This window comes from Rousettus aegyptiacus, unplaced genomic scaffold (assembly GCF_014176215.1).
Source record: "Rousettus aegyptiacus isolate mRouAeg1 unplaced genomic scaffold, mRouAeg1.p scaffold_m13_p_14, whole genome shotgun sequence".
NCBI lineage: Eukaryota > Metazoa > Chordata > Mammalia > Chiroptera > Pteropodidae > Rousettus > Rousettus aegyptiacus.
Genome location: NW_023416289.1, coordinates 53,845,396 through 53,859,698, shown reverse-complemented (window position 1 = coordinate 53,859,698; position 14,303 = coordinate 53,845,396). Strand labels below are relative to the sequence as shown.

The following is a 14,303-nucleotide window of genomic DNA, read 5'->3' as shown; positions in this document are numbered from 1 at the left end:
TTTCTTTGCCTAGGAAGCCCTTTCTCACTTTCTCTCTCTGGTTCGATGATGCTTGCTCTGCAAGACCCGGCCCACAGACCACATCTCTGAAATGTCTCGACCTCTCTCACGCTTTACATACACCCCCGCTGGCTCACTTGTCATGATTTGGTTGCATGTTCATCGTTCGTGGCAAATGCTTTGGCCGCTCACAGAACAAGAACTGTAATTTATTCAACTGTTTCTACGCAGTGCCTCCTGCACTTCCTGGAACATGCTCAAGACACATGCTTAAGGAGAATATTATCTTCAATATACAAATAACCTACACGGGGCTGAAGTGACCTGCTTTCAACATAATCAGTAAAAAATGCGCTGATCTAAACACACTCAGGTCTCAGTGGCTGTCGACAGAGGTTTTTTTTTTTTTGCCTTCATAATAGTAACATAATTTAGCAACATGATTTAAAAGTTTATTTCTTTGTATCTTCTATTACCTGTTCTTTAGATCTCTCACTAAGAGTTATTCAGTGTTCTTTTTCTTTACACAGAATTAGAAGCACAGTTCGTTTCCTCAAAAAAGGCTGTTGTTTAGGGAAGAAAAAGCCATATTTGACTCATAGCGATTTACATGAAATGGAAAGAAAGGACTGGTTTATGCTGTTTAAAATGACTAGAGTACTTATGCTTGGCAAATACTTCTTTCTTGTCATAGGAGTGGGTTTAGAAGTGATAAAGAATTGGGTGAGGATACAAAAGGAAAAGAGAGTCAGAACAAAAAACGCATCCCCTCAGAATCAGACAAGGGCGTAAAGCAGGCGTGGTGATGGCTGCCGCAATGCCTCATGTCTTCATCACCCCCCCGCCCCGCCAACTTCCCCAAGTGTGTGCGGAGGGGGAGACACACGGCACTAATCAATCAAAACACGTTTTCCACCCGAGCCCGGAGATGGTCTCGGAATGCATCTCGGCACTGCGATGCTCCCGACGTCCTCCGTCGACGAAGGAAGGGCGGCTGCCTATCTTTCTCTCACTGGCCCGGTCTCTGTAAGGTCTGTCGAGGCTCACGCACTCCCCGTGGTCGGGGCAGAGAGTTTTCCTGATCCCCTTCGCAAATTGGAGAAGGCGTCATGGCTTTAAGATCGAACTTCACTCTGTCGTCACGTCTCTCTCGAGGACTGGGTTCAGAGCCTTACAGTCACAAGTTCCCAACACGTGTTGTGCACTTGACACTCATCTGCACTGAGGAGAGGGATCATTCTAGCCACAGGCTGTAGAATTGACAAGGGAAGGGATTAACGTGGACTGAATGGCAAGCAATGTGCCCAGTGCTTTTCATTTGCATCTTTTTGTCTTTATAACAACCCCACGAGGTCAGTAGGATTGTCCTCATTTTATAGATGATGAAAGGGTCTCAGAGAACTTAAGTCATTTGTCTCAATGAAGATAAGAATCAATCCCATATCTGTGACATTAGGCTTCCTGTTATTAGACTCTAGAGAGTTCATCTTATTTTTTTCCGGTGGTCTTATTAAAACCTGCTTCTTGGCTTATTTTATGCCTCTAAGGATGTATGCTTTTCATAATGGCCTTGGGCTTTTAACTTTGTACTCTTGAGTCTTGCAGACCGTAGGGGCAGGTGGAGCATGAATAAATGTATGTCAGATATCTGTCAGCAACAATCAGCCTCTTCCAGACCTCACAATGGTCCGGCGTTCTTCTCCAGGTGGCCCCCTGGAGATTTCCCGGGTGGAGATTTAGGTTTCACGTTCCTTTGTCCTTGTCTACAGGGCAGCGTCCGTACCAGGTGATGACGGCCCGCGTTCACCCAGGGGAGAGCAATGCCAGCTGGGTGATGAAGGGGACCTTGGAGTTTCTGGTCAGCGAGGACCCTGTGGCCAGGCTCTTGAGAGAGAACTTCATTTTCAAGATCATCCCCATGCTCAACCCAGATGGTGTCATCAATGGCAAGTACGTTGGGCACCTGGCCCCTCCCCCAATCATGTTACCATGGTAACAGATTCTTGTTTTGCCCAGTGGCAACGATTGCATAGGTCCTGGTGGTCTTGGTACTCTGGCAGGAATAGGAATGAATTCTCTTGGGCTTTCGGTACCTGGTACAAATCGCAATGTATTCTTTATACACATTGATGTCAGTCTCATAGGTTTTTGAATAGAAAGATATAGATTCATCGGCATGTACTATGAGAGGTTACTTAGACATAATCTAATTCAACACTCTCCTTTGAAAAAGGAGAAATTGGTGTCCAGGGTAATCACATGACTTGCCCAGGTCACATGGTAGGTCGGTGGTCAAATTTGGGCTTGAAATGATTTTCTCACAGTTAAGACCAACGGTTTTATTTACCTCTTAACGTTTACTGCAGAGAAATGTTTATTCTTGGTTCTCTTTGATGGGATTTTGGATACAGCTATCAAAATGGTGTCCCCTTATCTAAATGGAATGGTTGTAATATTTGACGGATGGCTGTGGAATGGTCGATGTGAAATGACCAAAAAATAGTTGGCTGGAGGAGAGAAGGTTGGGCCGTGCTTCTCTTCATCCAGCCCCTGAATGCCTGCAGGATGCGTAAGGAGGACGGTGCGTTTCAGTGTCTGAAGGTCTTTTAGAAGGAGTCAGCGTTTTCAGACTTTATGAGCAGCTGTCAGGAAAGGTCCCCAAGTTCACGGCCAGTAGATAGGGGAGGCGGGGTTGACATTCACACATACCTGACTCAGACTTTGTGTAAAGAGGCTCAGCCTCCTTCCTCTGGTGAATGGATGATTCTTCTCACTGTAGGAATGAACAGAAGACAAGATAATTATAATTTCAAAGAAAAAATAATTTCAAAAGCTAAAAGCAAAAAAGGGACCTACAATTTTTAATATCAATAGTAAAGAAACTAAAGCACCAGGGTAGAGAAAATAGAGCAGTATTAAAAAGGTTAATCAGAAGATAAGACTTATAAAGAGACATTAAAAAAGTAAATTTCAAAAAGGTAAAATTAAAATGACTTAAAATAATTGAGGATGTTTTAAGAAAGATAAACAGTAATTAATCTTTTAAGAAGAAACTAAATGCTAAACATTTGAGAATAGACTAGCTTCAAAGAATAAGCACAAAAAAGAATATTGATGAGTTAAAGGTTAAAAATATAAAGATGTCAGTATATAAAAGGAGGATCAGAATAAATTCCAAATGATAAAATATGTTAAACTATGCAAAATACAAGCAAGTGAAAGCTATCAACCATAAAAATAAAATTTCGGTAGAAGGAGCGAAGGTAAGTAAGACATTTACGTGTTCCCAACAAGGTTCCTGGTTTGGTAGCTCCTGGACTCATTGGTTTTGGTGGAGGAGTTTTGTGGGCAGAGAGCAGCATCCTTCCTCTTTGCCTCTGGTGACCAGTCTTCGGACACCTGCGAGGAGTGGGAGGCCAGGCCCTTTAGGAGGGAGCATCAGTCAGGCGTCTGGCAGCAATTAGGCGTCTTAAATCTCAGGCAGCGTCCTCTCCGGGTCCCAGAGCGCTCAGCAGCTGGCTCCTGCCATGCGCTCCTTCCTCTAGCTCACAAGATGAGGATGTCAGTGAATGGCTAGCTCCCTGCTGCTTGAGGGGCCAAGGATGTCACTGGCACGCTTTCTCAGCTGAGACGGATGAAACGCAGCAGCGAAGTAGGGCATCTCGACATCTTCTTCTTCAAGTTGGGTCTTCTCTGCAGTTTCTCCTTCTGTGGAATTGTCTAGGGGCCGGTGGAGAATGGGGCTTAGAGCTGTCACTCTAGTTGGGAGTTCCGGCTCGTCCCCTGACTATCACCATCTTCTGTTGAAAGAAGAAGATACTATGCAGCCTATTGACTCGTCTAGGGAATGGTCTCATGGGCCTGAGGCAGCATTCGAGCTCGGGGATAAGGGTATCCTTTCTTCCTTCTCAGATGCTCACACCTCCAAGTCGGGGGCCCGATCTGGGTCTTTGGTGGAAAGGCGAATGTGGTCTCAGGCCCCAGGCACCCTCCTGGCCCGGACACACGTTATTTCCAGCCCACAGCTGGCTGCTTTGGTCTCCCTGATGGCAGGCCAGCTTCTTCACAGTGACACTGCCACTTGTCATCATTACCATTCGTTATTACGGCTAAAATGACTCTATTTACACAGCAGCTTTCATGCTAGAAGGTCAAGATCACCAAGCCGTTTCAGGTGAAAGGGACTTGGGAATCATAGCGCTTTTCTACCAATAGGAAACCCACAGGTTATATAGCACATTGTTTTCAAAAGATGTGAGATGTCCGTGGACTCAAAGCATTTCACAATAAAAGGGCTTAAAAGTCCCAACTCATGACCTCTTAGAACCTCCCTGATGTATGGTTTTATCTAACTTCCCCTTAAACCCTTTCTCTGACTTCCATTCTGCTGTGCGCAATTAGGTAGATTAGTGCTTTTCTGTGTTTCAATTTTTGTCCCGTGAGCTTCACACATTTTAGGCAGTCTTCCTTTGGGGGACCCCATGGCTAAGATCCAATCGTCCCCTCACCTGACTTACCTGCCCTATCTGATGCAGTTCACCCGAACATTGCTTATGCGTTGTTTATCATATCAAAACTTCATTGATTTTCTCTGGAATCATTCCTATTAATAGAATTCTTTTTTAAATTTTATCTTATTATTAGTTTCAAGCATACAGTGCATTGGTTAGACATTTATATAGTTTATAAAATGATCCCCCTAATTGCTCCTTCTCTCCTCTGGTTTTCCACCTAGCCGTTACATTAATGCTGACTGCATTCCCCATGCCGTGCTTCCCATCCCCGTGGCCATCTATCAACTACTAACTTGTACTTCTTTCACCCTTCACCCCATTCTCCCAGCCCCCCAATGCCCCTCCCCTCTGTCCATCACCAGATTGTCCTCTATATTTGAGTCCGTTGTTGATTAGTTTGTTCTTTTTGTACCTTAGGTTCTGCATATAAGTGAAATCATGTGGTATTTATCTATCTCTATCTGACTCATTTCACACAGCATAATAACCTCCAGGTCCATCCATGTTGTTGCAAATGGTAGGATTTCATTTTTCCAAAGGCTGAGTGATATTCCATTGTATCTATGAACCATAACTTCTTTATCCAATCATCTGTCGATGGGCATTTAGGTTGCTTCCATATCTGGGCTGTTGTCACTTATGCTGGCATGAATATTGGGGTGACAGAACCGCCCTGTATGTGGTCTGACCAGCAAAGAGACAATCTTTGCAAGAAGATTATGGAGCCTACATTTGAAATGGTCCCTTAACCTAACTGACTGTTCTCTTCTTTCACAAGTAATCATGGGCCACCGTGGAATTTGCAAGAATGTGTCAAAGCAGAGTAGTTTCCTTTTCTGGTGATGGCAGTGGACCCTCTGAGGTTGGCTGGGATGTTTTGGGAATAGCGATCACGGAGACAAAGCCAGGATTTCCTAGCAAAAAATACAGTGGTCTTGCCAAGCCAAAGATCTCTTAGCAACACACATCTATAAGAGGGAAACAAAATACAGAGACGGTTTCCAAAAGAAACAGCCTGCTATCTTGCGAGCCGGGTAGTTTGTATTACACTGGACTGAATTCTAAGGTATCCAGGAGAAACCGCTCAGGGGTCATTGGGCTCATGACTCTTTCCAGCGTGGAATGAAACTGAGCAAGGCGTCAACAAAGGAGGAGTAGGGAGAAGGCGGCTTATTCCAGAACTGCTTAAAAAGGTAGAGAGGGCATGTGAGTGAGGGAGAGGGAGGAATCTAGCACGATTCCCAAACTTTGGACTTTGGTCGTTGATTGGATAGTAGCGAAAAAGTTACTTTTATAAAAGCAGCACGCAGCACAACATTTTGTTCACGGGAGAGTTGAAGTATGTTAATTTTTTTTAGTATCCACACAACTCTACAAACTTGATCGTCTTCTTCTAAGGCCATTGTGGAATGAAAATGAAGAGCAAAGAGCATATACACAGCAAGGGCTTAAGAAGTAATAGCTGAATGCTCGAGGGGAAACAGGAAGCTAAGAATCAGACGAAAAACCTTGACAATTTCAACTCTTTGGGATCATGTAAAATTAGCGCCAATGGTCTTAATCCACTGTGGATTGTGAAGACTTTACTGCACTTCAAAAGAGCACTCACGGACTTTATCTAAAAAAAAAATGCATTCAGCACCTTTTATGGGACAAGAAGGAACAGAGTTCTTTTATGTCTGTTTTCTTACTTAACAGTAACTACAGTCCCCCAATTGTAGGTCTTCTATCCAAGTTCTAGGTAAGGAAACTTGGGCACCCAGGGGTGAAATGTGAATGTATTTTCCAGCAGCTGGTGATACAGAGCCAGGACTAGAACTTCTGTCTGTCCTATACTACTTTTCTATGGAGATTTAAGGGCATTGCTATAAGAGAACCTTAAAATGTTCTAGCCGGGAGGTTTCTTGTATGTTACTTAGTCCCAATCCTCCAAATGATAAGGAAACTGAGACTAAAGAGGTCAAATGATTTGTCCAAGAGGAAAGAGCTAGTTCAAGGAAGCAATGGCGTGAGACGTTGTCTAGGTAATGAAAGCGCTCAGACACACCCACACACACCCACGCCCGAGGCTACATCGCTCAGGTCTGAGGGAGCGGGGGTCTGAACCCACGCCCTGTAACTCCAGAGCTCCTGCTCATCCTAGTCTCTGTGCTCTTTTCGACCCTTGGGTGGAGATACAAGCTGAGCCTCAGCCCTACCTGCAGCTGGTCTCTGCAGGTAGCCTCGTTGGCCCCAACTCTCATATCCTCTGTGCCGGGGATGAACCAAGGCACAGCTTTGCCAACCTTCTGCACTTTTGTCCAGGTACAACTAAGTGTGTTCATCCTCTGTTCCCCTCCATGGAGTCTGAATTCCCCGCTTGGCTTGCGTCCCAATGTTTTACCTTGCCCTGCAAGCTCTCTCCACTGGAGAATCCATCCTTTCCCACTGCTGCCGGGGTTTGGCTGTATACAGCACCAGCTGACTCTGAATATGCGCCCCCCCCCCCAGGGCTCCCAGTCCAATGCCCGTTCTTTAGTATGTTTTCACTCAACTAACTCTTTAGGATTCCCAAGGGCTTATGAGTATTCCCGATGAGCTCAGTTTGCCTTTGGGCTGGACTGTGCCTCATTCCTTCTGTTTCAATATGTTCAGGGCTTCCTTCTGACGTGGCCTCAGCTCTAACTTTTTCATGTGTTTCAGATCTCTTTAATGCAATCACATGTAGCAGGAGTTCTCAGACTTTTAGGTTTCCCAGATCAGTTATGTTTTTTTAGAAAGTTGACCCTATTAGGTATGTAATTTTATTTTAAAACATCGCACAAGTAAGAATGGAAGGTACTCTCTGATCTCCCAAACAACAGTCTGGTGAGAAATTCAACATTATCGGTTGCTTGGGCTGCGTCTTGCTGACATGCCACCGTGCGAGTCACCCAAGGGTTTGTGTCTCTTGGTCTTCAGATCATGGCGGTGGGCTTGCCTTTGGGTCATGTCCACAAAGACTTCCCCATGAGTAAGGGACAGTGCGGTCACTGGAGGGATCGGTTATTCCCATCATGAGTCATCCGGGAAAGAAGCAGAGCTGGAATGAGAAAAGGTGACTGAAAATTGGAGAAACTCCCATCTAACCAGAAAGTCCCTCTAGGGCACAGAGGAAATGTGGCTTCTGCCACGTGTCAGAGGCCAGAGAGGCAGTCCCTTAAGTGGCCACTTGAGAACGAGGATAGCTATGCCAATAATCAGTTTTAAATTTTCTTTGAGTAGTTATCTCCCATTATATCATTTCCTCTTTAGTGGAGTGTTAAGAAGCCCTCTGTCTTGAAGTCTCGGCTGTGCTGTTGAGATTTAAGGGACATGTCTGTGCCTGACATGGATGAAAGAAAAAGTGTGAGCCACACTTAGAGACATCCCTAAGGGGTCAGTGAATAATAAGTGCGACAGCTAATATGATTTAAGAGTCGTGCTCAGTAAGATTGGGACACTTAAAAAAGTAAAATGGCTTTATTGGGTTCTCCTTATCAAAATGATGCATGATAGAGTCACGATAACAGGTGTTTCAAGAGAGGAGATTTGGTTCGTACAGGTGGCAGAAATCTGACAGTTCAAAAAGCTGATGTGAAAGACACCAGGAGATTAATAACCACAGAGTGGGGTGCCACCTGTGGGGATGGGGGAGCAGAGGGAAGAGGCGGGGCTCCCAGGCCCTGGGGCTGGCGGCTCCCGGGGCTGGTGTTTGGAACTCCGAGAAGGGGGACTGACATGAAGGGCTTCAGCAGACCAGAGGGCGCAGCCGCGAGGCCGAAGGAGCGTGGAGAGTGGGCCGTACCCACAAAGCAGGGGGACGCACCCCTCCTGCTGCTGCTGGCGCGTGGGAGGGGATGTGGCAGACCTGGGGCTGTGCGTCTCAGGACACGGGTTGAGACCACTGCCCGCTGCTGCTGTAGTCTCATTCGCTGGAACTGGAAAACAGAGAGGGGTCCTTTCTCCCCCGCCCCCTGCCTTCCTGTCCCCCTCCAGTGCCTCTCGTTGGCAGAGCGCACCAAGAAGCCAACTGGTCAGGGAGCCCGAGCGTTGTAACTTTCAGAGCTCAGAGGCAGCTAACGGGGGAGAACCAAACACAAAGCATCCATTTATTGAGTGTCCGACACACACTAGCATTGGGCTTATGACTTCGTATATGTGACTTCTTCGCTTTCAGTAAATAAAATACTCTTCTTATTTCCCATGGGAGAAAATGATACATCATTGTTGCAGAAAATTCCAGTGTAAAGAGAAAGCATAAAGAAGGAAGTAAAAAGCACCCACGTTCAGGGCTACTACTTTGCATTTCCCAGGGGGGTCACCCACATTATAATCCGTAGTAATGACAGAGCGCCTCCAGAATTTTGTAACGTGGAGGCCTTTTCCGAATCAGGCTGCCTGGAGATAAATACCAGAGCAAGTCAGAGAAGATCCGTTAGCCTTATGTTTGTAAATCGACAGTTTCATGCATCTCAGCTACTTCTTTAAATGTATTTCTGTCTATATATATCTATTTTAACTTTTGCGAGGTAATATATTTTGTAGTGTCATTTATAAAACTTACAACATCTTCGTATGGCAAAGAATACAAAAGGCATTATCAGTTTTTAAAATAGCAATGTCATAATATTGATGGCCCATATGTAATTTAAACAATTCTTTATTATAAACAATAGACAGATGAATAGAATATTCTTAGTGAATTTCTCCAGTCAGTTCCTTAAGGTAAATTTTCACAAGTAATCTGTTGAGTCAAATGTTATGTGTATTTTATATCTGATACTTGTTATTTCCAGATTATTTAGAAAATATGCAGATGTGCCTTCCTACCCGTGATGCATGAAAATGCCTGGCCCCAATACTACCTAACGCTGCAAATGATTGATCTTCTAATTTTTTTTTGTGTTACTCCAATAGGATGGAAATATAATTTTAATATTTTATAGCTATGAAAAAAGTAATAATTTTACTCCCATTTTGCAGATGGAAAAAAAAATAAAACTGAGGAAAAAGATGGGGAGACAGAGGCAAGGCCGGCCCTACTTCCGGCATGCTGGAGTCAGGAATGAAACTCAGGTTTGCCTGGCTGGTGGCTGTTCTCACCGGCTGCGTCAGAGCTACCGAGCAGCCATCCTTGAGGGGCCCCTCTCAAATGGTCTGAGCGTGGAACTCGAGAAGTTGTTGAAAGCCAAATACATGTCTGTTAGGTCTGACCTGTGTTGCTCCAGTTGGGTCATTCCAGACCAGGGCCAGGACTTCAAACAGCTTCGAGCCATCTCTGTGAGACATGACCTGTTGGATGCATGTGCAGTTAAATATCAGTGCTCGAGTGTTGGGGTACCACTCATAGTATTTTGCTACAGGTTAGACTGGAAGGGAATATTCGCATTCTGTCCATTTAAGGTGCGATTTTCGTTGGCCCTGTGGGCATCATCCTCCCTTAGCATCCTCCACTTACTTCTTTTAGTCACCATTGGCTGTCTTTACACAATGCCCTGGGACATATCAGAGAGCCTGGTTTTAATGTCCGGGCAGTTTCCAACAGGCCAGGGCTTAATGAGTATGGGGCCTCCAGATAGTTCCAAGCTGGAGGATTTCTGCCCGTAGGGCGCCTGCTGGGTCCTGCGGAGGAGTGATTCTCTCTCCAGTCTCTGTCCATGCTTGGCTTCGAAGCACTGATCTTCTCAATGCCTCTGGGCATGAGTTCTGCACGGTGCCCTGCAAAGCAAGAGCAGTGGACCAGGGGTCCTTGGTAGGGGGCAGCTAAGGAGAGACAGGAAAAACCGGGGGGGACCAGTGAAAGCAGAGGCAGACTAGCTGTCAGCTGCTTAGCCTCCTGTGATCTCTCTCCGTCGCACTGTCTCTGTCTCTCTGTCACTCGCTCCCTCCATTCCTCCCTCCCTCCCTCAGCAAGGCGCTGTGTTCCCCTCTCAGAAGGCTTAGCAAATCACAAGCTGAAAAGCCCATCAGGAGAAAGTCTCACATGCTGTGTGGCCTCTGGGAGGCTGAGCGGTCACATCGGTATTGTCTGCAGAAAAGATGGTCCTGGTCGTGATGACATGACATGACATGATATGAGAGTTATACTCTTTTTGAGCTCTTATTTCAGCTCCAGATCCTCCTTTCAGCAAGGCCGGGGGAATCCACATGCCCCTGCGGAGTGTCCCTGTGGAATGTCTGCTAGCCAGAGATTATATGTCTTCGCAATTAGAGCTTAGCCTGTACCAACCGCCTGTCCCTTCTGTACTGAACTCGGCTGCTCTTCCTCGGAGCCGACGTAGGAATTTAACCTCGCAGTCATATTCTTCTACAATATAAATTGTTTTTGCTATTTTGTGCTGTTTGGAACAGACCAGAGTTATCAGCAGAGGGATATTTTTTTCCTTTATTTGTTTTTAGAAAAAATTTTTTTAAAGAATTTGGACATGGAGCAGAGGTTGGCTGCTTGGATAGAAATGTCAGTTGGGTCTGTTTCTGCCCTGTTTGCGTGTGTCTGTGTTGAGGGAATCTTTGGGTGGGGTGTGAGCAAAGGGTCTTTGATCTCTTGGCTTTACTGAAATGGGGAAATATGTTATTCTGCTTTAGAAGGGATAATTTGATCTGAGGGACTGTAATTTTCTCCATTCACCTCCTGCCCTCACTGGAAAAAAAAAAAAAAAGAATGGACTGCTCACTCCATTTTCCAAGACACAGCAAGGGAACATTGATAGGAATCTTTTGATCTCACAGGGGTTTTTTGTTTGTTTGTTTGTTACAACTTTATAAAATGAAAGACAGATACACATCCTCCCCCACCCCCGCCCCAAAGATGCAGAAGTAACTGTTTCCTGCTTGAATTCTTTCCTTGCAAACGTCTGTCAGGAGTTCTCCAGTCGTGGTCTGTAGGGATTTTGCAAGGCATCCTCAGTTTTCCTTCCAAGATGTGGAAGGACGTATAGAAATCCACGAAGGACGTGGCCTTTGGTGCACCTGCCCGAACCTCTGTGCACACAGTTGTCCCGCCTTGTCTGGGGTTCTGCTGTGATGAAGTTCCGTGAGGCCTGGCCCGTCAATCATCCCTCTGCCCTGACTCCACGCGTTAGAAACTCCCCGTTAGCCATGCCGCAGCCGGCGCGGTGATTGGATCATCTGTCAGGGATCCGTGCTTGTGTCCACGTGACTCTCATTTCACGTAATTGGGGCCTCAGGGTGGAGGAGGAAAGTCAGAGATGCCAACGAGAGGCCGTGAAGTGCTCATTCCGTGCCGTCCGAGGGTCGGTAGCACTGCCTCACAGTACCTCTGTCACCCACAGCACCATGGGAAAGCCGACTACAGGGCAGTGAGGTATTTTGAGAGGGTGGGAGGGCACATTCACACCACTTTTGTTACAGTACATTGTCATAATTGTTCTATTTTATTATTAGTTATTATTGTTAACCTCTTGCCGCGCTGGCTTGATAAATTAAACCTTATCATAGATGTGTGTGTACAAGGAAGAGCATATTCTATACAGGGATGGGTCCTATCTGTGGTTTCAGGCATCCCCAGGGGGTCTCAGAACGTGTCCCCGTGGATAAGGGGGACCGCTGTGCACCACAGGACCGGCCTGGGCTGAGAGAACATTTGAGGGCCCTGGTTCTAAAGGGCAAAGCAACACACTCAGTCTTACTGATCCAAATGAAAATCGCTCGCTCTGGGAACTCGAAGGTCCTGCTGCTAAGTCATTTGCATAGTGTTAAATGACGAATAGTGCTGGAGTGAGGGTTCTGGGGGGCCCTCGCTCTCCCCCATTCCGACCGCAGCCTGCATGCGGAGGGGGAGACAGGAACACGGAACACGAGCGCTCCATTTGCCGTCCTCAGATAGGCAGTTCGAATAAATGTGACTATTTATTATTCCTAAATTTAGGGTTATTAATTATATCAGCATCAACCTAATTTATGCCATCATAAACAGCAATAATAAATGCTGCCAAATGCTAATACCCAGCTCTTGCCAACTGTGATGCGTCTCCCCCCCCCCCTCACTTCCCAGAAGCATTAAATTAAAAATGATTCAGTGTTGCAGAATCATTGATCAAGATGGGGCTGAGGCTCTTGGGGAAAGGCGCTTGTTTTGTTAAATGCTTTGCTCCCTCGTTGGCCCGGCAGCTTCCGACATCTGTCTTCACTCCAGTGCTTCCCCGTTCCTTCCCCTGCAGGAGGCAGAAATGGGGTGCAGGCAGGGCGAGAGGTACCCCAGCCTCTGCTCCTTCTCGGTGTCCCCTTCCGACCTCTCTCTCTCGCTGTCCGTGGTCCTCACACTTCCTTTCGACAGTCGCTGAGAAGTCTTCGTAAAGCGAATCCTTGGGCATGACATGAACGCGTTCCCCACACTACACGGAAGCCTGAGGCCGGAAAAGAGGAGGCACAGCCCCGACCTCTGCCAACACCCGGGGGTGCTTTTCCTCGCGCTGTTTGCTCTCAGCAGGGCTCTGCTTTCGTCAGCGGGGAGGGCGAGCCCGTTCTGCGTTTGGAGCTGTAATTCTCAGAAGGAACAATTTACTTTTCCTTGTTCTCCCTGCCTCTCTTGTTTTCCATGTGGGGGTCTTCAAGGAATTCCCACCAAGCGACCAGAAGACCCCTGGGGCTTCAGCCAGATTTAGCCTCTTTCCAGCCACGTGGCTTTCAACAAATCACTTAACTTCTCCACCTCTGTTCCCCATCCCCACCCCCCAACTTATGAAGGGGCTGGCGAGCCCTCACCACCGCAGCTTACATGATTAGCATCCCGATCAAAGGCCTCTGTGCTTTGAGTCTGTTAAGCACTGTGTGAAAGCGCAGAGCAGGCTTCGGTGGTGGACCAAGCCAAGCTGTTCGCAGTGGCCAAGGCCAACAGGCTCAATTAACAGTCTCTTTTCTGACTCTTTCTCGGTTTCTCAAAGAGATCCAGGATCAGGGACCACAGCGGGACAGAAATTCTATAGAGGGAAGGACAGGGTCAAAGGTGAGGAGGCTTCCTTTGCGCGCGCGCGCGCACACGTATATATATACACGTGTGTATATATATGTATACACACACGTGTGTGTATGTATGTATGCATGTATATATACACATTTATATAAATATATATGTATGTTTATAACATTTGTTGTGTATATAAAGTATATCTCCATAATATACATAACTAATATATATCTTATTATATATTTTCTTCATATCTATCTCACTAAAGCTTTGGTTGGCCTTGTGATTTAAAAATTACGGAGTGGGTATAGGATCGAGTAAATTATGTAAAACGTACGTGGAACTGGAGGGATTCATCGAATGCCTTTTTCCCTTCTCAGTCTTAACTCTTTCAATAGACTTAGTTGCCCCGTGGGAATGAACGAAAACCTGGCTTCCTGCCTTTTAGAAGCCAGCGCATGGTTCAGCGTCCGTGTCTATCACAGCATCTCTAGGCGTGTTCCTGTTTCCGGGGGTCTGTAAAGAGCAGTGCCCGTCGTTGGTGCAATCTGTCTCCCCCGCTGGGGTCCTCCGGCCTCGGCGGCCCACCCTGCCTCAGTCAGGATCTTACTGTCCACCCTCCCACCGAAGCCAGGATTCTCGGGAAAGTGCGCCCCACCAGGAGCCAGGAGGAATTGCACTGCCAGGGCTGGCGCGGGAGAACCGCCTGGAACCTGAGTCTTACGCTCTCCAATTCTGGGTCCTTCTGCGCGCAGGACAGTTTGTAACCGGGAAAGTCAAAGGCAGCTAATAAACCTCGGTGCTGAGGATCCATCCTCCATGCTCTGACTGCCAGGTCGCTTCTCCCTTGGTGGTTTATTTCT

At 46.5% G+C, this 14,303-nt stretch overlaps 1 protein-coding gene across 1 annotated transcript in view; it reads left to right on the top strand.

Moving 5' to 3' along the window:
* AGBL1 (ATP/GTP binding protein like 1) overlaps positions 1-14,303 on the top strand; it is a 350,762-nt gene that overhangs the window by 170,003 nt on the left and 166,456 nt on the right. Inside the window, exon 18 of the mRNA XM_016151651.2 lies at positions 1,770-1,950. Within this exon, the coding sequence (XP_016007137.2) occupies positions 1,770-1,950 (181 nt within the window). The remainder of the gene's footprint in view (positions 1-1,769; positions 1,951-14,303) is intronic.